Consider the following 23905-nt stretch of genomic DNA (forward strand, 5'->3'; position numbering starts at 1 on the left):
GTCCCCACCTGTCCCCTCCCACTTTGGGGGAGGACACTTTCCCACCATGCTCCTCTCGCTTTACCAGTGGTAGATGACAGGCTCACCAGTTCGTGTGACTGAACCGGAAGTTGTAATGTTTTTGTTCACAGAGGCCCTCAGCAAGCAAATCCTACAGGCAGCAGGTCCAGTGGGCAAAGCCCATTGGGGGCCCATAGAATTGATCCAGCAGACAAAAAAGTGCTTGCCCACACACGAAAAGACACAGCCCCCTCTAAAAATCCTCGCCGGCCAGTCAGTGAGTCAAGGACAAAAAGCCAGAACACATTTTGTCTTTTGCTTTAGGGAAGGACTCAAAAAGACACAAATCACACCAGTAAACAGTTATTTTTACAAAACCAGCCGACCCGTATAAATATAAAGTACACCTCAAACTGGCTGGGCATGTGAGTGGGATGCCCCCCATTTTGCAGCTCCCTTTCTCTGGGAAAGGCTCTGCTTCCGGGTGTTTGGCTACGAGGCAGCGTCCCCACATGTCCCCTCCCACTTGGGGACGGTGGCCTGGCTGTCCAGCTTGGAGAAGACAGCTCTAAGATAACTCTCCTCCTGCTCTCTCTGCGTTTGCCACATTTTAAATAAACTTTCGCTTTCCACCGTATCAGTCCTGAGTCCCCCATTGTCCACTAAGAGCCCCACTTCTTCAGTCTTTGCCAGAGTGAGGGCAAGGACTCTCAGAAAGGTCGCAGAGTGTCATTACAGGGGACCCCAGCCCCCCCAAGACCCCCAGCCAGACGCAACAGGGCCTCGCCCACCAAGACAAGCCGGACGCCAGCCCGCCCACAGAAGCCAGCGCCAGACATAAACACACCCCCGGGCACCTCTGCAGCCACGGTTATTGTCAGTGATGATACGTATCAAAGGACAGACAGTTGCCATTTCAGGGCAGTGGAATCATTTTCCTTTTTTCCGCTCACCTTCATTTTCTAAATTGTCTACAATGACCACCCTTTATAAGGAAAGGTTATATAAGCATATGTACATTTAAGGCAAGCTGCAAGGAAGTTTTAAAAGAAAACCTTGCCCCGTCTCTCTGTTCGGATCCTCGCCAGACATATGGTCGCCTTGTGACAATCACAGGAGACACACTTGCAGCTCCCGTCTCCCTTCTATTGTCACACTGTCCACCCTCTGCTCACACCAGTCCTTCACTAGCACTCACAGTGCCTGTCAGAACATCCTGCCGAGTACATACAACATAGCACGTTCCCTGCCCCCCCCCACCCTTGGAAACGTAAATTATCCCTGAGTTTTGTTGTATGGTCAATGTGTACATTGTACCTTTCCCTCTGCGAACTCTTCCCCAAACACACAGTCACAGGCTTCAGACCATATGGGAGGAAAAGCATATTTTAATCACGACTATGTATTTGAAAATTTGCCTTCTAGAAGGAGCCAACAAAGTACCTTTTCACCTGCTATGTTTATCCACTTCTAAATGTCTGTCCTGGTAAGGAGCTCTTCAGAGTCACATTCAACAAATTCTGCTTACGTCTCACTGCTACCTCTTGCTACAAAGTCAGCTGGATACAATGTGCCTCAAAATAAAATCAGGGACATGACAGTGGCTGATCTGCAATATCTGCCTCAGGTTGCAGCTTCCTTTTGTTCTCTATGCCTACTTCTTGCTGTGATGGTTGGATTTTCAGTGGCCGTTTTGGGCCTGAGGGTACTTTGAAGTTGGATTCTATGCAAAGCAGAGAAAAAAAATTCCCTAGTAAGATTATGGAGGTGCCAAACCAGGCTTAGATTGCCTATGTCCACCTTTCTTTCATGTTCAGGAAAAAGAGATTTTGTTTACCTAAACCTTTTAATTTTCAATCTCTATATCACTAACAACTGAGCTACTTCTTAACTTCCCTAAAACATTATCCACATTGGTTTTAGCACACTGAAATTGTAAAAAAGATTTACAGTTGTGATAGAGTTTGGACATGGCTTGAGCATGTGCCCCAGTGCTTCCTGGGTTGACTTTTAATCTCTGCTGTGAGACAGTAGGAGGGTGGGAAGTTAACGTGGCCATGGGGCTGAGGTGGGACCTTCAGGAGGTGATTTGGCTTGAAGTTGTTAGGGTGAAGCCCTTGCAGTTGACTCTTGTGGTTCCGTCTGAAGAGGGAAGAGGGAGAGACCAGAAGGGACACAAGTATACACACAAATGCTCCCCGTCCATCTCCATACAGTGCCCAGGGCCACCTCTGCCAGAAGGAAGGTCATCACCACATGTGACTGCCTGACCTTGGACCAGAACTGTGAGCCAAATAAATTCTTCCAAACTTACCCAGGCTGTGCCATTGTTATTCGCAGCAGAAAGCGCACCAGTAAGGAGGAGTCATTCCTCCTCCCTCTGCATGTTTTGAGGGACATCACAGGCAGGAGAAATAACACAAGCATAGCTGCCTGTGGCCGGAAGGGCTGGTGTTTGCAGGGCACGTGACCCGCTCCTGGAGTGCAAGGCCTTTTGCTTTCAGCTTCCTGAGACGAGGGTCGGGAAGTCCTACTCTGGAGGCCCCTGGAGGTCAAGCGGCACTCACATCAGGGGAAGCTGCTGAGACAGGTGTCCCAGGGAGACCTAACCAATATTTGCATTCTCCCCCACTCCTCTCTCCACTCTCTCGTTTTCTCCTTTCCTCCACCCTCCTCCTGGTTCCCTGCCTTTCTCTCTCCCCATGTTTTAACAGCAGGAGGAGCTATCAGAAAGCCCCCTGCCCAGATGGGGTGAGCACTCCCTAGGGACAGTGGCCTGGCGGTCCAGCTTGGAGAAGGAGCGGAAAGCTGACACCCTCCAGCGCCAGCCAGCCCAGCCCTGCTGGCGCTGCGTGCAGGGCTATTCCTGTCTTCTCTGAGTTCTGATGGAGACATGCCATCTCCGTCCTATAAATGCCCCTTTGTACTGACAGGGCTCTGTCAGCTCGTGAGCTGCCCTCCAGCCTACCAACTGCATGCGGCCCTGGGCACTGCCCAGCAACTGGCTTGTGGGGCCGTGGCCCCTGCCAGCCAAGATGCCATCTGAGCCAGGGACAGGAAACGTGGCATTTCGGGCTCCGCTCGGCACAGACAGCATTCGTGGGCTGGAAGAGCAGTGGCCCTCAGGGAAGCGGATGGCTCACACTCAGGGCCTTATGTGCACAGCTCTGTGTTTGGAATCCTCTGGTGCCTGGATGGTGCCCAGCCAGGAGAGCACACCTGGCCTCCTCCTGGGCCGCTCCTCCCAGGCCTCCGAAGGCCCTCTGCAGATCAGGACACCTTGACTGCCCAGTCCTTCCTGTCAGCCCTAGCGAAAGGGAAAGAAAACAAGCAGAAGTCAGATGACCCCCAGGAGGGAAACTCCGGAGGGGAAGACCAGACGGCCTATGCGTGCAGAGCACAAAGGGCACAGGCCCATCGTCAGAGTGTCTGACTCCAGCCAGGGGCGGAAGGCAGAAGGCACGGTGGGTGTTCAGCCGCCTACACCCTCTGGAGTTTCCTTCTCTGCGCAGGAGGTCAAGGTCACCCGGGGCCATTGCTTCCCAGTCACTGTCCCCTGAATGACATCCACAGGCACTGCTTGCTTATTTGTTGGCCCTGAGATGTGAGCTGGTAAGGACATCACCGCCTGTCATACCTACCTGACCCAGCAGGGAGATGTACCGGTGGCCTGTGAGCCTCTTTAGGCCTCGTCCCTTCAAAGACTAATGTAAGATTGCTAAAAAACGGTGCCGTCTGGTATATGCATCTCTAACACGCCACACCAGGGACTCCTGCCTTCCTACGGGGGAGGGAGGGACACTTAGCCAAGGGTTTGTGTGAGGTGCTGGGTGTGGCCTCACCTGTGACTATGGGTCAAGTGCAGCCCCACCTGCCCACGTCCCTTGGTCCCTTCCCCTACTGAGGGCTGCTGAGGCTCCTAGAAGAGTCCCCGTGGCAGCCCCAGCAGCCCAGGACTGGGTGGAAATGCAGGGCTGGGCTCAGAGAGCAGCCCCAGGGGCTCTGATGCGTGTCCAGGTGTGGGAAGCCTGGGCCCAACTGGACGTAGGACAGAAAAGAAAGCCAGCCCAGGCCAAGGACAACAGTTTTCTGCCATGCAGGGACAAAAGGTTGGTATGGGGCACAGGATGAGCACTGTCCAGGCTCTGCGGCGGGGAGCGGGCTGGAGGAGTCTTCGGCCTTGGCCTTCTTCCCAGCCTTACCCGGGCTCTGCGGGCCTCTGCAGAGGTCTGCTCAAGGAGCTGACCCGAGGTTGCCTCGGATCTGAGGTGGGCTGCCTTCTCCAGGGGAGACAAGAAAGGGCTGGGCATGACCTCCCTGCGGCCACAAGGTGGCTTCTAGCACCCAGCTGTGGTGGGCAGAGTGCCAGGCAGACTCAGGTGACCCGGGTTCAAGTCTCAGCTCTCAGAGGTGCAGTGGCCCCCTTGTTCTACCACTGAAACCACCTGCAGAAGTGAGATAACGCCCCAGCCTGGGCCTCTGAGCACATCGAAAGCAACAGCTCCTTCTGGACTCAGCCTCCCACTCTGGTGAGACAGCTGAGCTCTGGATGCCCCAAGAGCCTAGCACAGTCAGGAGAGTGCTCCCAGTGGGGTCCAGGGTGCAGCTCAGTGGAAGAGCACTGGCTTAGCAAGTGCAGGGCTCTGGGTTCCACTCCCAGCAACACATGGCCCCTGACAAATGAAAGTGCCAGATGGAGACAGTCCTGCATCAGTCCCCTTCACCTGCTGTGGGAGGGGCTCAGGGAGAAAGGGCAAGGCGGACCTAGTGAGGGGCACTGTGTGTGGGAGGGTGTCCTCGGGGCCCTGGGGACTCAGAGGGGAGGCTCTGGGCCTGGCAGAGGATGAGGAGGTGAGGACTGCCAGCAAGGGGTGGACCCACTGACACGTGACTCAGGTCATATAGTCCCCAGGGGCTGCACTGGGCACTCAGGCTGGCATCAAGATTAGCAGCAAGCGAGCGTTTAGACCCAGCTTCCTGAGCAGAGGAGGCCACCCCAGTGTGGCCTGGGCTATGGGAGAGCAGGAGGTACAGACTAGTGCCACTTGCCGGCAGATGGCCCTTCTCCAAGCCACAGAGCACCTGCGCCCGGCCACCGCCTCGCCCCACACTCGGGCCAAGTGGCTCTGTGGCTGAGTGTGTGGCCCATGTCAGGGCCAAGAATAAGGAGCCAGCCAGCCCCTGTCGTTAGTGGTTGGCTGAGTGTGGGCTGGGCCAAGGGGCAGCTGGCTGCCCTGCCTGGAGGATGGACAAAGAGGACATGACCCGGCCGTGCCCTGGGGAGACACTGGGCCATGGGCAGTGTCCCTAGCACCTGGCTCTGGGGTGGATTTTTCTTCCTTCCTGGGTGTTGATGACTGAGGTGTTGGTCTGGGGCAGCAGGGGGAGCAAGCAACACTCACACAAACACACAAACAAGGTGCTTTGGGGCACTGGCCCAGGGCAAGGGATGCAGGGGGTGGGAAGGAGCTGGCCATGTGGAGGCCTGGGGCAGGTGGAGGTAGAAAGGAATCAATGAAACAAAGAGAAAGGGCGTTCTCTTTGAGTCCACATGTGAGTGTGTGTGCTCGTGTGTGTGTGCGCTCGTGTGTGTGGGTGTGTGTGCGCGTGTATTTGTATGTGTGGGGAAGTGGGTCAGCCTGTGTGAGAGGGAAGGGCAGGCACAGGGGCTGAGGAGCAAGCATGGGTGAGGAGTGGGGGCTCCCAGGGGCCTTCAGGAGGGTTTAAGCTGGCCAGTCACAGTGTGGCCTAAGTTACTTTTACAAACTAGAATTGATATCAACGGTGAGTATCAGAAGAAAACAAAATTATAACGGCCTCAAAGTAAGAGCTTTCTTTTCTCACAATGAGAAGTCTGGAGCAGGCTCCCTCTGCCTTCAGCCCTGCTGTGCATGGCTTCTATGCCTCAGGGCTCCTCACAGTCCAATACAGCATTGGAGTTCCAGCCATTGCACCCAGTTTCCCCCTGGCAGGAAGGAGGAAGTAGTTAACATTCTATCTGTCCACCATCCTTTCCCTGATGTTGCGCACACCCCTTCTATCAGCACAAGGCGGCCATGAGGGTCCACCTAGCTGGAGGGGAGCCTGGGAGGTGCAGCTCTGAGTCTGGGAGTCCACTGTAGAGCTCAAAGTCAGGAGTGTAAGGCTGAGCAGGAAGCAGAGGACAGGCTGGAGCTGGGAACAGGGGCTGGCTTGACACAGATGTTCATAAATGCAAAGCAGCATCAGCCCCAGCCTGACCCTGCGAGCCCCAAGGGGACGACAGAAGTACACACAGACAGGGACAGACAACAGGACCAGCTTTCTGCTTCTCCCTGCCATCCCCAGTCCCCCCAGGTCCGTGGGCTGCTCTTGCTTGCTCTGAACGGCTGCACAGCATTCCAGACAGCGGCTGGCCGTGATTCAGCTGTCCCTCCCACATGGTGGGTGTCCATGCCTCTGGCGTCCAGTGGCCATCTAGAGCAGCCGCACCTGGCCGTGTGGCCTTGGGTACATCTCTTTTCTCTGGGGAATGGCACATCACCTCACATCACCTGGCCTGTCATCCTCCTTGACCCCATTGTGTCCCCTACTCCCATGGACCCTGCCTGGTGACCTTGGCAAGTCCCCTGGCCCTTGGAGCCTCCACCACTCTGCCTTTGGTGTGGGCAAGTTGGCCTGGATCCTCTTCACAGCCCCAGCTTTCCGTCATCACTCACCTGCATCCCTCACCTTCCTCTCCCGGCATGACCCGGTCAGAGCTGTGGTCCCTGAAAATACCTGCTGGAAATGCTGCCCGGGGTAGTAGGCTCTCAGGGTAAGCAGGGGCGGACGGGCCACACCCGGCGATGTCAGCACTGTGGCTGCCCCGGTGGAGGCATGTGCAGGCGGGCAGTTGCTGGCGGGCTGGGGCAGGAGCGTACATGCTGGGCTACCCCCAGCAGCTGTGCCCTCCAGGCCTCTCCAAGGCAGAGGAGCCCAGGCACAGCCGCTTAGCAGGACTCCTGTGCACTGCCTGCCTGTCGGCATCTCAAGCCTAAGGCTTTCACCCACATTCTCCCAGATGCCAGCGCTACCTCTGTGTCCTCCACAGTGCCAGGGTATCAGACCATCTGTGCTCAACCCTGCTGCGGGCAGCATGGGTGAGCAGGCCGCAGCTTTCAGTTTCCACCCAGGGCGATGTGCTCTGAGCCTACAAAGGCCTCTGCAGTACAGCACGTCCACCTGAAGGACCTGGTGGGGGAGACGCGGTCTCCCTCCTGAGGAAGGCCCAGATGGAACCAAAAACTCCGGGCCTGTTCCTGTGACAAGCCTGAGGCCCTGTCCTTTGGCCAGGAGGATGGAGCTGGCTGCTGGAGGCATCACTGTGACCAGGAAGCTGGGAGTGGGACCACCACAGTCTACATATGCCATCCTCAGAGCATTCCCATCTCACACACGCAAAGAGCTCAGAAGGGGAGGATTTGAACGCCACTCCACAACCCAGAAGTTATCAACTAGCTTCCTGTCACGAGGGACAGTGAAGCTAAGACTCCCCAGGCCCTGGGGACATAGCCTGAGATGCTGCCAGCTATGGCCTGCCCAGCAAAGGCCCCCAGTGTCCTTGTGTAGAAACACCAGTATGTTTGTGTATGTCTGCCTCTACACACATACTTACACAGACAGAGACTGCTATAGAGACAGGCCTAGTTGTGGTCCCTGCTGGTCACTTCCACACGGACCCTCAGCTCAGACCCAGCACTGAGGAGCTGGCTGTGAATGGCTCATTTCCTCAGTATCCCAGGAGATGGTGAAAGTGCGTGGGTGGCGGGACACAGGTCCTTTAAAACTTGTCCTTGGCGGGACCCAGCAGACAGCATTTTCACAAACTTCCTTGAGCCCGAAGGGTGACACAGTAGCCTGGGAAATCCTTCAGTGCAGAGCAGAGGGGCTCCACCTCCACCCCATGGACAGCTGAGGAAACTGAGGCTGGGCAGGCAGAGGTCTCAGGCACCAGCACAAAGTGTAGTTACAGGTGCACAGCTTAGATTTTCCTGGGCTTCCTCCCTCTGGGAAGGTGAGAATAATGACCTCATAACCGGGAGGGGGCCTCTGGGGCCCCCGCCTGTGGAGTCTGTCTCACACAGTGCAGGAGGGCTGAGTTCTTTCTGTGAGGAGGGCGCCAACATCTAAAGACCTTGCTCTCCCGCTGTTTGTAACGCCTGTGATAGTGACCACTGTTGTCATGGGCGACCTCCCCAGGCCCTGCCCCAGAGACTCCTGCAGGGCTTTGGCACTGAAAACCTCTCTGAGCCTCAGTTTGCTCAGGTGTGAAGTGGGCCCCAAATAGCTCCTCTGTGATGGGCCCTAAACAGCTCCTCTCCAAGCCCCTCACAGACCCCACTGAAGGCCAGCGGCCTTTAGGAAGGCTATCACGGGTAGCCCTGTGGCAGCTGCCTGCCTTGCCACACCCTCAGTCACCCACCTCCTGTCCAGGGGGGACGCAGTCTAAGCCAGTGAGGCTTGGTGGTCTCAGCTGAGGGCAGTGAGATGGGGGTGATGTGGGCAGGGTGCACTTCCCTGGACTCCCAGGTGGCTCCCATGAACCCTTTAACCCCCAAGCAGGCAAAACGCTGAACATTCAAGAGGATGAACATCTGGGAAAACAGGCCCAGAAGCCAGCCCCAACCACACACCAATAGGGGTCCAGTTGGACTCCGCCCCTCTTGCCCAGCCTGTCCCCAGCATAGGTGGCAGATGTCCCCCTGGCTGGGAGCAGGGCCTGGCCCAGGCTGAGCAGAGGATCTGTTTTCTGATAAATTCCCCTGGGTGACTGGCATTTTCTGTGCCTTCAGTTTCACTTACAAATTCACCCCTCCCCAGTACAGGAGAGATGGGGGGTGAGTGTGGGGACCACACAGGGAGGCGAGCTTGAGATCCAGGGTCCAGTTTGGGAAGGTGGAGGGACAGGACACTTCTGAGGGTCGGCACAAACTTCCCAGAGTTCTGAGCATAGCTTCCCGGGCTGGGTGCTCCCCAGCTATGCCTGTTTTCCCCCATCCGGTGAGTGGGAAGAATGCTGCCTCCTCACAGACCTGGTCTCAGGGCCTCCTGTTCACTGCCTGTCCCAGGGGCTCCCAGGGCAGGACGCTGCCTGTTGCAGCTTCCACTGCCTCCAGCCAGACCTGAAGTAGAGATGACCTTGAGTGCCATTTCTCACCTCTCTGCTCTTTAATTTTTTTTTTGTTTTGTTTTTTCTTTTAGCAATTAGCAACTGAACCCAGGGTTTCGCACTGAGCTACATCCCCAGCCCTTTTTTATTTTTTTATTTTTTTAATTTTGAGAACAAGTCTCACACAGTTACTAAATTCCGGGGTAGAACTTGTGATTCCCCTTGCCTCTGTGAATCCAAGTTCTGGCATTACAGGCCTGTACCACACAAGACCTTTAGTTTCTTTATGGGAGGGGGAGAAAAAGATCAGGCTCCTAGGACCTTTGACCAAACCACAGATGACTAACGTTATGCCAGGGAAGTGAAGCTATTACAGGCAGCTAAGTTAGATGGAAATTAGCACACAGTCAGAGGGGGCCTAAGCTCTCAAGGAAGACAGCAGAAAAAGACCTGGAGGTACATCCGTTGAAGGCCAGGCCTCAAGATAGAGACGTAAAGGCCTGCACGCCTCCCTAAGGGATAAGCAGTAACTTGGAACTATAATTGGTACTGCCTGGTCCAAAAAAGTCCAGATAGACATTAGTCATCAAGGGATGACCAGAACACCCAAACCCATTCCTTCCCCAAAATGTTCATTCTGTATATCCTTGCTACTAAGCAGCTATACTTGTAATCTTATTAGGTGGTTATAGTTTGATCCACACTGTACCCACCTCATGATTTTGCTTTATAAAACATTCCTAGATGTGTTTGCTTCAGCAGCCCCATACTAAACCATTCCTACAGAAACGACCTCGGTGCCAACTCACTTTCAGGTCCCCTCCTGTCACTCAGCAGCTATCTCTCAATAAATCTTTCCTACTCTTAACCTCCATTGTCCCTTACAATTCATTCTTCTATTTCAGGGTACATGAAATTGGTGTATCTGACATGGTGCAGGTTGGGAATTATAATTTCCCTTATATCAGAGTCACCTATCTGCCTGACCCACTCTGCTGCAGGGTGGCGGTTTCCGCCACCACCCCCGCCTAGCCCGGGCCTAGGTGTCAGCTGGCTACTTGAGAGAGGCTTTGGAGAACCATCAGCAGACACCAAAGGCAATACACAAATCTGGGCTGCAGCCCATGGGAGCGGGTGTTAAACCGCAGCAGTGTCTGCAGTGAGATGGGAGGGGAAGACACCTCTGTGGCCTTCACCCGTCAAGCCCGTGCACCCTGGTTTGGCCCTGGAAGACCATGTTCCCTGTCTCTGCTGCCACCTGGCTTCCCACACCCAGGAGGTTCCAGGATATCCTGGGAAACAAAAGCTGACTGAGCCGAGGCTGGAGGAGTCAGCGAGCTCTGCTTGCCCAGGCGGCCAGCTGGAGCACCGGGTCCTGCCTCCCTCAGGGACACCGGGCTGCGCTGTCCTTGATCCCACTCCACCTCCCTCCCCAGCACCATCTGCGGGGGAGGCCTTTGTACTCCCATTGCCCAGGCAGGAAAGCAGAGGCTCCGATTAGGAAGCCTCGTGCCCAGAGCCCGGCGAGACCGTTAACACTCAGTCCCCCCGGGTGTGCAGCAAGCCCTGGGCTGGGCTGGAGGCACCTGCACTGCCAGCGCGAGACCCGCCCAGGACGAACCCCACGGGGGGCCACAGCCAAACACGCTGGCCCGTGCAGCGCGGCGGTCCGCTAAGTGGCGGGGGAGAAGCTGGTAAACGCGCACACGACCGAGGCTCAGCGTGGGTCTGCTGTGCCCACGCCCGCGCGCCCGAGCCCCGGGAACCCCGCAGTCTCAGCGCGCGGACCTTGTCACAGTGCCCTCAGGCCCCGCCCGCGCACTCCTCTTCCGGGGCGTTGGCCTGCCGGAGGAGGAGGCGGGGCGGGGGCGGGGCATGGGGGAGGGGCGCGGTGGGCGTGGCATTGGGCAGGGAGGGAGGAGCGGGCGCAGGGCCCGGGCCGCGGGAGGGACGCTGCGCGCTCAGGCAGGAGTGAGTTTGTCCTGCGGCTGCACCATGGACTCGCGCACCGAGGAGTACGAGCTCAACGGCGACCTGCACCCGGGCTCGCCCGGCTCCCCGGACTCCGCGGTGAGACTCTCCCCTCCGCGCTGAGCCCCGTGCCCCGCGCCGCCCTCTCTGGGCCGAAAGCCCGCAGCGCGGCGGGCACCTGTGGGCGTCGGGCCAAGCGCTCGCCGTGTCCACACTGCGGGGAGCGGGGGAGAAGCTGTGCCCCGGCCAAGTCCTGCTGGCCCCGAGCGGTGGCCGCCGTGGCTCCGGGCACCCCGGCAGGAGAGCGGGGGCGCGGCGCGGGTGGGTGTGCTGGTTCCGGGCAATGCCCACGCGTAGCTGCGCCTCATCTCCGAGCCTTCACACCGCCTTCCTAACTTCAGCCCCGCCAGGCCATCTCCTGGTGCGCCGCGGGGTGGGCGTGGAGTTACCGCCTCTGGGACCCAGGCCAGCGGCCGGCGGACGGTTACGTCACCGCGAGGTGACCACACTGCCCATGCTGTCGTGTTGGGGAAACCCGGGCACGTGTTGTGGCTCCATTCACCTGACTTCCAGAAAAAGACGTCACCACTCACTGCCCCCGGGATGCCCACCCACAGGCCTTGGGGTGAAGGGGGACTGTCCAGAGCCTGCCCCCCACATTGGAGGTGCACTTCCTGAACCCCCTCTTCCCCTTGTACTCCCTGCTCACCGCCAGGGGCCTTCGCGTTCGTTAGGGGACCTGGGACCCTGGCAGCTTCAGCTTAGGGCCCACTCTTACCAGCACAGTAGGTCCTGGAATAGACCTCTGGAGAAATGTTGACTTTGGACGTTCTTTCATTTTCCGACCCCTCTAGGGATGAGGGTGGAGAACTGGGGCCCGGCTGGGATTTTCCAGGCGTCCTTGGGGTGTGAACCACTCTGGGGCAGGGACATTTTTGCCTGGGTATTGGTGACTAGTTCTAGGCTAATGGAGTGGGGACAGGCCGGGCAGGGAGGAGGGCCCCCAGGAGCCAGGGCCGGGATGATCTAGGGACTGCACAGATGTTTGTCCCCGGACGAGAGACAGGAGGTCCAGGCACCTGCCTGGCAAGCGCAAGGTCCTGAGTTCGATTCCTGGTACCAAAAAAAAAAAAAAGAGACGAGAGGTCCGCTCACCCCTCTGTGTCTTCTGTGCAGGATCTTCAGAAGGGGGAACAGATGATCCCTCTCTGCGGCCAAGGACATATGGAAAGCAGATCATGGGCAGAGGGCAGGGGCTTAGAAGCTGGTTGAGGGGTAGGCGGTGCTCATCTCCTGTCCTTGGTCTTGCTCAGACTGTAGCCTCCACCCAGCACCAGCTTTTTTCATAGCAGGGTGGCCTGTGTTTCCTGGAGGTTTTGAGTGCATCTTGATTGAGCCCAGGAGGGATTGGGTAGGGGTCCAGGGGTCACTGTATTGGCTCTCGGGACAAGAGAGAGTGAGGGGGAGTCTCTTCCCGCCACCCCATCTACTTCCAGACAGACAGCAGAGAGTGGCCCCGAAAGGCAGAAGGAGCAAAGGCAGAAGCGCAGCATTCCCTGGGCAGGAGGGCTTCCTGTGAGTAGGGGTGTTAGCACTGGCCCCAGAAGATGGGGAGGGGCAGAGTGGACAGATCAGGCCTTCTGAAGCATGTGGAGGGCAGGAGCAGAGGCTGGACAGCAGAATGTGCAGGGCTGGGTAGGAGGTGGTGTGCCAGGAGGCGGGCTACACAGGTGAGGTCTCATCCTAGGTTGTGGGGGTCTTAGGACCCAGGCAGGAGGCTTCCCGCCCTCAGCCCTTGCTGTTGCTTGGCCACATCATAGTAGCACTCTGCGCCTCAGTTTCTCGTCTTTGAAATGGAGGTGATAACAGTGCTCCCCCCAGTGAAAGCCATGGTGAGGGCTACGTGGGTAATGTATAGGAAGTGCTTGGAGAGGGTCCAGCACACTGCAGCGCTGGTGTCTTCCTGTCTTCCCACTTGCTAGGGAGGCCTGCTCCTGGTGACACTGGGTGGTGGTTTGGAAAGGGCAGCAGGTTTTCTCTTCTGTGAAATGGCCCCCATCACTCACCTCCCGGGTGGCTGGGGCTCAGAAGGGTCACAGTTGTACCTTCTTGCCAGAGGTGCCCAGGCGGTAGGGAAGCTTGGCCCCTGCCCTTCCAAATACCCCGTGTCCCCAGCGCCCGTCGGTGTTCAGGAAGTGAACCAGTCTGTTCTTGGAGTCACCTCACTCTGAGCTGGCTGTGGAGGAATAGTAAACACCAGTTTTAACGTGGAAATTGCCCACTGCTATGGCATGCCCTGGGCGTGACTCTGGAGACAGTTTTCTATTAGACACAGCAGGAGACAGGTGGCCAGAATGTAGCAGGGGCACAGCCCTCTGGTGTTAACCAACCCCTCCTGCCCCTCACTGCCCACAAAGTGAGGCTCCTGGGGCCACACCTCGAGCCTCCGGGCCACAGAATTGTGTCTTCCATGCCTACTGTCGGGGCCGGGTGAAAACCCAGCAGCCAGGGGAAGCTTCTGCTTTCCCTCATTTCTGCTTGCCTGGCAGTTCCTGGAAGAGGCAGATAGCCAAGTTCTAAAGGCAACTCAGATGGGCCTAGGGGTCATTCCTGGCCAGCACTGAGCCCACAGGAAGCCAGCCTGCCCAGTTCGTGGCCCAGCTGCCATGGGGACCCGCCTCCTGCACTTCCTGCTGAGGTTTCCTGCCAGGAATACAGACTTAGAGGCTTGAGACCCTCAGGTCCTGCTTCCTGGGAAGGCGTAGGCCTCAGAGGGCTGAACTCCACAGCTAGCCCTGGCCTGAGACAGGGCTTTATGCCAAGTCTGGTCTGGGGGATGGGCTGACAGCTCCTGCCCAGCTCAGGTGGACCTCAGGCAAGGTATGTGAGGAGTCGATTCTCAGCTTCCCCCACCATCTCGTGGTGCCTGGCTGTCCCAGAGATAGGCCCGTGAGCAGGCCAGGCTGGGTCACCCAGGACAGCAAATGGCCTTAAGCCCAGTCAGCCCTGAGCCATCCTTACTTTTCCTAGCTGCTGTTTTCATTTGTGTACAGTTAATTGTGAGGTGGTGGGGCTCTCTGGGGAAGGTGGAGGTTAGCCCCACTGGGTGCTGGGTTTGGGGATGATGGGGGAGGTATGATGGCAGCCTCTACTGCTCTTCCCATGCAGGCCCATGGCAGTGTCACTTGGTATGCATCACCACCTTCATGGGTCCAGCTGATGGCCAAAGTCCTCCTGTTCAAGCCCTGGGGACCCGCAGCACCCTTGCCCTATGGCCAAACCCATCTGTGAGTGCCGCAGGCCTGTTTTCAGATACTCTTCTGTCCTAGCTCCCCTCCCATCTCAACTGTGGACCTGTCCCCTCAGGTGGCCCCAGGACCACATGGCCGGATCTCACTTGTGCTGCCCAGCTGTGCACAGGAGGCAGCGCCCTGCACCAGTGACCTCCCACCCCCATGCACACCCTGTACATCAAAGCATCGTCCTAGTACTTAGAGGAAAGCAGTCCACCTCCACCCCAGCTCCTGGTCTTGCCCGGGGATCAGAACTCCTGTTGGCCCTAGTGACACATTAACCGGGGTGTTTGCTCCTCGCACGGCTCGGCACTGGCATAGGCCCAGGCCTGGGGGATTTCTTAGCATGCTGCTGATACCTGGTTAGGCCTATCCAGCTGCCCACCTGGACTCACCTGTGCCACTGTCACCTGCGAGGCTTAAGGCCTGGTGCATAGTCTCTTTCACATTCACATGAAACCCCTTCAGCCCACCCAGCCCCAGTAGCCCCTTCCCAGGGTGGGTCCAGTGATGCATGTCCTGCTGTAGCACTAGGCTTGGACACTCAGCCTCGATCTGAATTGTGCTCTGCCTCTACAATCTCTGGATGCCCGGCGCCTGGCAGAGCACCTACATGATGGGCTGGGCAGGCTCTGCAACCCTCAGTGTTCTGGTCTGTAGAAGGGGAGAACAATGTATAGAGAGCCTTCCCTGGCTTCTGGGCCTGTGGCCAGGCCTGCACTCCTTATGCCTTACACCAGGAGGGTCACTGAGCTAGGGCCTCTGCTGGTCCCAGGACTCTTAAGTCATCCAGGGGTGTTTGCTGAACAGCTCTGTGGCACGCGGGGAGACTGAGGCTTACAGTTACGGACAGGGAGCCCTTGGGAGCTCACCCTAGGAGGGCTCCCAGCCCTCCTTGGTAAGAACAGAGGGGACAGTGGTTTCACAGTGACTCTGAGCCCCAGGGTCTGCGTTTTAATTCCCTGCAGTCCTCTCTTGCTGTGTGGCTGTGCATAAGGAGGCCCTGCACCAAACCTCAGTTTAAACATGCAGCTGCGAGGACAGCCCATGTCTGCGCATGTGGAGATCCATGGTTGGGAGCCCGGGTGTGGGACTCTGCTGCTGACGGCGCTCACTTGTGTGTCCGAACATCCTCATGACCATGCAGCCATGAAGTAGGGCCATGGTTCAGATGCCTCAGAGTGAAGGACTCTTCCAGCTAAGCATGGTGGCACTCAGGAGGCTACGGCGGAAGGGTCTTGGGTTTGAGGCCAGCCTGGGCAACTTAGTGAGACTTGTCTCAAAATAAAAAATAAAAAGGGACCAGGGGTACAGCTCAGTGCTCCCAGGGTTCAACCCCAGAATCCAAAAATGAAAATCTTCCTCCTACTCAGAGGCCACCAACTTAACCTAGATATATGCTTATGGATGGGTGTGCATAGCTTGTGTGTATTTGTGTGTGTGTGATGTGTGTACATGAGAGCACATGAGTTGAGTGTGTTGTATGCACACATACACGTGCACAGTATATGTTGTAGGCATGTAGCATGTATATGTGTGCATATTGTATACATGTGTATGTCTGTATAGGTGTGTGTGGATTTACATCTATTGTGCATGTAGGTCTGTATGTATCTGCATGTTTATGTGTGTATGGTATGTATATATTGTGATTTGGCATGGTGGGGATATACGTTTGCCATGTTCATGCATGTATGTGCGTGTGTTGTATATGTGTGCATGCATGTTTGTGGGTGTTTGCATATGTGTCTGTGTATGTGCACATATGTCTGTCTATGTATATGGAATCCCTCCTTCAAAAGGTAGGAACTCCTCACAGGGTCTGCATCTTACTTATCCCCTAAGGACAGATCCTAGGTCTAGAGGACCACTGGCGCAGCCGTAAGGGAAGGCAGCGTGGCACTTCTGGAACACATGCCTGCTGCGGGCTTACGATCTCTGGATGCCCAGCTCCTGGCAGAGCACATACATGATGGGCTGGACTTCTGCGAGGGCAGAGCTGGGAATGACCTCAGAGCCGGGCACTGGTAGGCTTGGGCTGTCATAGTCAGACCCTTGGCAACTCGGAGGGAGCAGCCACTCGCCGGGAGAGTCCAAGGAGTGCGACCACTTCGGGGGCTTGGTGATATACTTGCAGCGACCCCAGAGCAGCACTGGGGCTACAAGGCTGGCACTAATGGCCATCCAGGCTGGGCTAGCTTTCCATGTGTACTCTTGAGTCTAGAATTTTGGTTTTTTTTTTAAGTGTGTAGTCCAGGCTGACCTCAAACTCAAGGCAATCCTCCTGCCTCAACCTCCTAAGACTGAGGATTACAGGTGTGCGCCACCACACCCATGTAGGATTTTGATCCAGGTGAACTTGGCAGAGAGCAGCTGATGCCAAACGCAGATGGTTGGAATGTTCTGGCTGAGGTATAGGTAGCAGAACCTACCTGGTGTTTCCAACACCACCCTGCCTTCCTCGTGGACACATTGTTTGAGATGAAATTTAAACTTAACAGGATCAAAGCAAAGTCCCCACCCTCGGTTCCCTGTTTCAGCTGCTCGTAGCTTTCCAGGTTGCAGAAGTGTCCACGTGACTGCTGGCATCCACCCTCCTTTGGCACCAGCCTCCTATCCCTGCATCTTTCATGAGTCTGGAAACAGGATCTCCCCGTGGCTCAGGAGGCTGCCACTGGTAGTGGGTCCACCATTCCGACCCACTGCCAAATCCTTGAAGACTGCAGTGCAGGGCTGGGTGACTCGGGGTCACAAGTGGACATAGGGCTAGGGCCCTGGGCCGGTGGGATTTTCTTCAGTGCCTGGGAAGGGTTGTGACTGGAGTAGCTCGAAGTGGGCCAGCTGGCTCAGCGGAAAGAAACTGGACACCCAAAACTGCCTTGGAATGAAATGCACCAACCCGAGAAGTGACTTTCCGTGGCAGGAGAGCGCTACATCCTGCCAGGGGTTGTCATGGGAGACCCCAGATGGGGCCCTTAGCATGAGGGTATTTGCTGGGCATGGCGGTGCATGCCTATAATTCCAGCACTCTGCAGCCTGAGGCAGGTGGATCACTGAGAGTTCCAGGCCAGCCTGTGCTACATAGTGAGTTTAAGACCACCCTGGACTATATAATGAGACCCTGTCTCAGAAAACTAAAATAAACCTAAACAAAACCCAAAGCATGAGCGTATCTGGAAACAAAGAAAGGCATTGGAAGTAGAGGGAACTACAGGGCCCCTCTATGCTCACTGGGTTAGGGAGATGGAGATGACGCCGGAAATGTTACCTGGGCTGGGACCCCAGTGTCACCAGGCAGTGTGTACTCCCACCTGTGTCTGTGTGCTGAGCCTAAATGTGTGTGGGATGCCAGGCCATATATTGAGGGCCCGCTGTGTGCTGGGGGATTCACCACCGAGTAGCTTGTGGCTTGGGAGGTGGCCAGACTTCTGCAGAGTGAGACTGAGGCCGCGGAGGTGGGGTGTGGAGGGCAGAGGGGTCTGAGGTGTGGAGGCGGCCAAAGCAGCAATGGCCTTTGGGCCTAGCCCAGGAAGGACTTGTTTCAATCCTGGACCGTTGTGCCCAGATCTGCTCACCCACGCATCACAGCAGCTAGGCAGGAGTCCAGACCCTGAGGGCACAGGCAGCCAGGTGGTTAGGGAGGAGTTCTAGCCCCTGCCCCAGGGCAGAGGGCAAGAGCCTAGTGGCATTTTCCAGCTGAAAACCAGCGTGCATGCGCTGAGGTGGCTGTTGGATGTTCCCTTTCTCTCCCCTGTTCCTAAAGAGCGTGTTGCAAAGGCTGAGCACGTTCTCTTCCTAGAGTACTAGGCATTTGGCATGGGTGGGTGGCGGGAGCCAGCCCCCGCAGTGCCCTTGGCCAAGTCTCTCCAGCCTCATGGAGGCTGCAGCCCCACCCTGCCACCCCTTGTCCCTGCACCATCCCCTCCCTGTGTGCTCCCCTGCCCTGCTGAGTGTCCCCCTCCCCACAGCCGCCCTCCCGCTGGGGCCGGAGGAACCAGCCCATCAATGTGAACCATTACGCCAACAAGAAGAGCGCCGCTGAGAGCATGCTGGACATCGCGCTGCTCATGGCCAACGCGTCGCAGCTGAAGGCTGTGGTGGAGCAGGGCCCTGCCTTCGCCTTCTTCGTGCCCCTGGTGGTCCTCATCTCCATCTCCCTGGTGCTGCAGATTGGCGTGGGGGTGCTGCTCATCTTCCTCGGTCAGTGTCTGTACACAGCCAGGGTGGGCGCTCTGGGTCCTCAGGGCAGGGCCTGTGGGACACTGGGGATAGGATGGCCTGCTTCCCGGATGGTCAGGGCTTCCTGCCACCCACTGCCTAGGCTTCCTGCCACCTGCTGCAGAGTCCCACAGCCCCAGCAGCAGCACAGCTGTCCAGCTCGGTGACAACTGTCCAGTGATAAAGAGTAGCCAAGCTAGGAAGTGAGGAGGGAACCCTGGACCCCCTGGGCCTGGGAGGTGAGGACCAGCATGTCCGTGGAAGGGGTAGCCAGCTGAATCCACAATGCAGGGTACAGCCGCTGAACTCCATTCTCCCCAAACAAAGTCACTTGACATCAGACCAGCTTTCTCTGCTTGATGGACAGACAGACCCACGGAGCAGGCAGGAAGGTTGGCTGGGCTCCGTGCGTGTTCCAGGGCTCCACAGCCCCCTGCCTTTTGCTGTTGGGACCCCAGGGCACCCTTGATGGCTGGCCAGAGAATAAATTCTGGTCAGGAGCAGCACAGGTACCAGGTCACTTCTGCTTTGCCTCCTGGCTGAATGACTTGGGCCACACGAGTAGAGCTGCTGAGACCTCAGTTTTCCCACCTGGGAAAGGTGGCATAGCAGAGCCTTGAGTAGTTGGGAGGTCCGTGGATTGAAGCGCAGGAGGGGGTCAGCACATTTGCCTCACAAACCAAACCCGGCTGGCTTCATGTCCAAAAGTAGGGTGACCTTGGGTGTGTCACCTGCATGGGCTTCAGTTCCTTGTAGGGAAAGTGGGGGACCACAGGAGGGCCCCCAAGGCAGAGGACCTGTTGTCAGGGTTTCAGCCAAATAGGCGGTTTTTATCTGGGAGGCTGAAACTTACCCTAAGCGTGGTAGAGGGTCCTGTAAGGTCCAGATAATACAGTCCTGGGCAGAGTGCCAATGCCATGCTGGTTCCTTCTGGCCCACAGTTAAGTACGACCTTAACAACCCGGCCAAGCACGCCAAGCTGGACTTCCTGAACAACCTGGCCACGGGACTGGTGTTCATCATCGTGGTGGTCAACATCTTCATCACTGCTTTCGGGGTCCAGAAGCCTGTCCTTGGCGTGGCGCCCCAGCAGTAGAGTGTCCAGGTGAGTGGGGTCGGGCGAGCATTTGCGGCTGACCACTTGTGGTCCCTAGCCAGCTGTCCCTGGCTCCTTGACAGGCCTTAGCTCCCTCAGCCATCCCACACGGTCTCCGCCTGCTTGCTGCTCTGAGATCCTGTGATCGCAGTGTTTAGATGAGACACGTGTTAGAGCCACCATCTGAGGACTGGGTTGGGTTGGGTTGCATTTGCAGTGCTCAGGATGGAGCCCAGAGCCTCGTGCATACAAGGCAAGCACTGTACCCTGAGCCACACCTCAGACCCTGTGACCACTGTTTAAACACCCAGCAAGCTCTCAGAAAACAGATTTCTTGCTTTTCCTAAGAAGCCTCACTCAGCAGGCAACACTTCATGTGAGCTCTCTTCTGAGAAAGTGGCCTCCTGCAGAGTAGGCCCCTGCTCCCCACTCTGACCAGGACAGCAGGATTTGGGGTCTTCTCACTGGAGCCTCCACGACATCTATCTCCCTGTCCCTGGCCAGGTCTCAAGGGGCCTGCAGCACCTCCTCCTCTGGTGTGGATCCAGGGCAGACCGGAGCCACCCCATTCCTTGACTATAGGTCACGGCCCCCAGGGTAGAAGCATTTCCCACATTGTGCTTGGCCCCTGCCTGTGTCCCAGCTCGTAGCGAGTGAGCGTCTGCCTGAGGACCCCAGCCTGGGAGGAGGATGAGCAGGGAGCCAGGGTGAGCCAGATGGAGGCTGGAGCCGTCCATTCCATAGTGCACACGGCGGAGGGCTGTGCACGCCCTTGCGGGGTGTACCCTGGGCCCACTGGCTTGGCCATGGAGCCTGAGGCAGCCCTCATGCTGGTCCGGGATCTGGGTGGCCCCACATGATCTGATTTGCTGCCCAGCTACTAGCCTGGTGTGTGGTGGGTCATTCTCCCTGAGGGCCTGGTGCCAGGCTGCCCCTTCACACATGGCGCCTGCTGTGTGGCCCGAGCACAGTCCTTCATGCTCCCTGAGCATTTGTCATCTGTTGGCCAGGAAAAAGGCCCCAGGGCCTGTGGGCACACTGGCCATGTCCTCCTGGCCACACCTCCCAGGGCTGTCTTCAGGGTCGCTGAGTCCAGGCTGCTGCACGTCCTGTACTAGAAGCAGCCGGAGCAGAGTCCTTGGCCTGCTGGGCAGCTGTGGTCCCAGCTCCCTGGTCCGGGCCCCATGCACTGGGCCAGGCCTTTCAATCCAGGCAGCGACCTAGGGACACTATTTCAAGGGCAAACTGAGGGCTAGGAGAGTTGTGATAACCCATTCAGGTCACACAGGGCTTCTCATTCCAGAATTTGAGTGTCCCAGTGGGTGAGTCACTCATGGGCTGGTCAGCAGGGTGGGCTTAGAGCCCACTCTGGCCAGGGAGCTGTCAGCAAGTGGGTCAGCACTCATACATCTTCTCTCCTTTCCAGATCCTGAGTGGCACCTGCCCCACAGCCAGTCACCCGGAGCCCAGGACTGCATTCCCTTGAGGTATCCACCTCCCTGTGTGTAGCACGCTGAACCTGCCAGGCCAGCACCTGGAACAAGCCTCTGCTCCCACTGTGACTGTCATGTGGGGGCTGGACACAAGGCCCAGAAGGCCAGAACTGGACAGTCCCAGACACCTGCCACCCGGGGACATGTAGCAGGTCCATGGACAGGCCGGACGAGGAGCCAACCGGCCTCTGTCTCAGGACATTCCAGAAGGACAAGGAGTTGCTCCTCCCCTTGCCAATATACCAGCATCCCTGCTTCCTATGGGGCCTGCCAGGTCCCCTGGTGACCACTGCCTCTGCTGTCTCCTAACCCAGAGACACCCAGTGGTGGCCTGGGGCTGCAGCCTCAGTGCCTGGGCTGTGTAACCGTCGGGAGGCAGCTGTGCCCACTTGGGCCCAGGACTGTGCTCATACCTTCTACCAGCAGCAGCCTGGCAGAGCCCCAGCCCCTCCCTAGGTGCCCAAGTGCCCACTTAACAAGAATGACCAACAAAGCCCATGCTCCTTGTCGGGCTCCGGGCACCATCCTCCCTGTCCTGGGGCGGGACCCTGTCAGTGCCCCTTCCTGTAAGCCTCAGAGCGCACAGCTCATCCAGTGCCTTCCCCACAAAGTTGGGGTTGGGGACCTCTTTGGCTCCCAGCCTGTCTCAGGATGCGGTTTGGAGGCAGAGGGGCCTGGGTCGGAGGCTCAGATGCCTTGCTGCTTTTCTCTCTTTTTTAAAAAAAATTTTTATTTTGAGACAGGGTCTCGCTAAGCTGCTCAGGCTAGCCTTGAACTCCTTATTCTCCTGCATCCGCTTCCTGAGTAGCTGGGATTGTAGGCATGTGATACTGCACCCAGCAGCTTTTATTCTTTATACCAACACATAGAAAAGTTGTAAGAAAAGTTGAAGAATGCCCTCACAGACTTGTGAACATTTTGCCAAGTGTGATCTCTGCTGTCCCAGGACCTGCGCAGCCAGCCTGTCCAGTGTGTGTGAGGAACGCAGAACCCCAGGCCCCTGGCCTCAGGGTGAGGACCTGGGTGGGTTGGCCCCCGGGCGCTGCAAGACCCCCAAGCACTCCTGTGTCAGTGCTAGAAACAGGGCCTTTGCAGTCCTCCTGGAGCCAGCACAGCAGCCCCATGTTCAGGGCCCTGATGTGTCCCTTGTAGCAAAACAAGATAAAGACCTCCCTAGGACCCCACACATGTCACACTGCTTTTTGTCCAAGTTCAGGGCAGGCTCTCTCACCCTGGCAGGCCCTGTAATGTCCCCCAGCCTTGCCCAAGCCTTGTTTCTGGGGCAACAGTCCTGGGGCTGCCCTGTCCAGGGACCTGCTCAGGTGTACGCTGCCAGCACAGTGCCCCTGGTGTGGGCTGGCTCACAACAGCCAGATGTTGGCCACCACATGGCTTGGTTCCTCCTCTAAGGAGGAAATTCACCCAGATGGGGCTGCGGGAGGGAGGATTCCAAGAGGGGTGCACTGAGGCCAGGCCACAGCCCTATCCCCAGAGGCACTTCCTGGCCCCCACAGCTCTGTCCCTTGGTGGCCTCCCTCAGGCACCCATGTTTGCTGCACTATATCATATAGTCATGTCTCACTAGCATGGCCCCACGGCCCTACCCCTCTCTCTGGAGTGATTGCTCCCAGGCATCCCAAGGCCATTGTACCGCTGTCCGAGGCTACCCCTTCCTGTCACTTGGCTAGTCCCTACCTGGGTTGTTACCTTTGATACTTGGGGCGAGAGTCACCATCCATGTTAGCAGAGGTTGGTGTGTTTGGCCAGAGCGTGGTCTGAGCCCAGCCCAAGGGGAATGTTGGCACCAGAGAACAAGAGTCCTATCCAGCGGGCCTCCTGGTGCTGGACTTATGTTTGGTCCTTGGTCTGGCCTGGCTCTCCCATCAGTCCCACCTCCTGCAGCCTGTGTCCCACCTCTCTCGGGCATACAGTCAGTGCTCAGGAAACTTCTGGGGTAGAATTCATCCCTCCAAGTGTGCTGGGCCCTGTGCCTCTGTCGTAGCAGGCAAGGGGCAGATAGAAAACAGTCCAGCTCACTCCCAGGTGCTCCTCTGTGAGGCCTGCCCTGCCCTGAAAACCGAGATCTGCTCTCAGGAACAGCACTGGTGGGGAGACCTTGAGAGTGAGCAAGATGTGCAAGGAGCAAGGAGATGGGCCCCCCAAGTTGTGCGGAGCCACAGAGGGACATGTAGGGAGGTCAGCAGGCAGTGCTGGAGGGGGGCGCGTGTTACAGGCAGGGGGTTAGCCTGAGCTCTGAGGTTGGTGCAAGCCCTGAGGTTGGCATTGCAAGAATGGTGGGGTGGGGAGAGTGGGGACAGTCACACAGAACTGGGAATGGCCATGAAGGGCTGAGTGAGATGGAGGTTTGTTTCTTTCATCTTCTTCCTATAATGGATTAAAGAGGTGATTAGCTAGATGGATAGGCAGGTAGGTGGAAGGGTGTGTAGGTGAATGGGGTAGATAGATAGATAGATAGATAGATAGATAGATAGATAGATAGATGATAGATAGATGATAGATGGATGATAGGCAGGCAGGCATAGACATGATAGATAAGGATAGATTAGGCCATGGCTTGGCTAAGTGTCTCCCAAAAATCCCCAGGGTGGCACCATTGGTAAGTGGTGGAACCTTTAAGAGGTGGGGCCTAGTGGGAGGTCTGTAGATTATTGGGGGCATGGCCTTAAAGGAGACTGGGACTGCA

The 23905-nt window shown here is 57.1% G+C and overlaps 1 protein-coding gene and 1 long non-coding RNA gene across 4 annotated transcripts; one reads left to right on the forward strand and one right to left on the reverse strand.

The window, feature by feature from the left end:
* Positions 1–1381: 1381 nt before the first annotated feature.
* LOC102024154 lies at positions 1382–8007 on the reverse strand. Its single transcript, XR_264527.1, has 3 exons — positions 7637–8007; positions 2315–3307; positions 1382–2142 (listed from the first exon to the last, which is right to left on the reverse strand). It is a non-coding gene; the product is annotated as an uncharacterized LOC102024154 (long non-coding RNA).
* Positions 8008–11025: 3018 nt separating this feature from the next.
* Ninj1 (ninjurin 1) lies at positions 11026–23905 on the forward strand. 3 transcript variants are annotated; one of them, XM_013506881.1, is made up of 5 exons: positions 11026–11200; positions 14270–14388; positions 18363–18594; positions 19554–19717; positions 21135–23905. In XM_013506881.1, exons 2-4 carry the CDS (start codon positions 14308–14310, stop codon positions 19706–19708), a joined length of 468 nt encoding a protein of 155 aa, XP_013362335.1. In that variant the 5' UTR covers positions 11026–11200; positions 14270–14307; the 3' UTR covers positions 19709–19717; positions 21135–23905. The 3 variants fall into 3 exon arrangements, with proteins under 3 accessions (XP_013362335.1, XP_005408954.1, XP_013362334.1); XM_013506880.1 differs by lacking the exon at positions 11026–11200 and adding an exon at positions 11208–11766; XM_005408897.2 differs by lacking the exon at positions 14270–14388 and having other exon boundaries at positions 11036–11200.

This window comes from Chinchilla lanigera, unplaced genomic scaffold, assembly GCF_000276665.1.
Source record: "Chinchilla lanigera isolate Chin_1 unplaced genomic scaffold, ChiLan1.0 scaffold00114, whole genome shotgun sequence".
Classification (NCBI taxonomy): domain Eukaryota; kingdom Metazoa; phylum Chordata; class Mammalia; order Rodentia; family Chinchillidae; genus Chinchilla; species Chinchilla lanigera.

Coding starts and splice junctions, on each gene's coding strand:
- Ninj1 (XM_013506880.1), top strand. CDS start 11,445: ATGCCCACGCGTAGCTGCGCCTCATCTCCGAGCCTTCACACCGCCTTC. Junction 11,767..14,269: donor GCCTGCCCCCCACATTGGAG/GTGCACTTCCTG, acceptor CTTCCCATGCAG/GCCCATGGCAGTGTCACTTG. Junction 18,595..19,553: donor GGTGCTGCTCATCTTCCTCG/GTCAGTGTCTGT, acceptor TCTGGCCCACAG/TTAAGTACGACCTTAACAAC.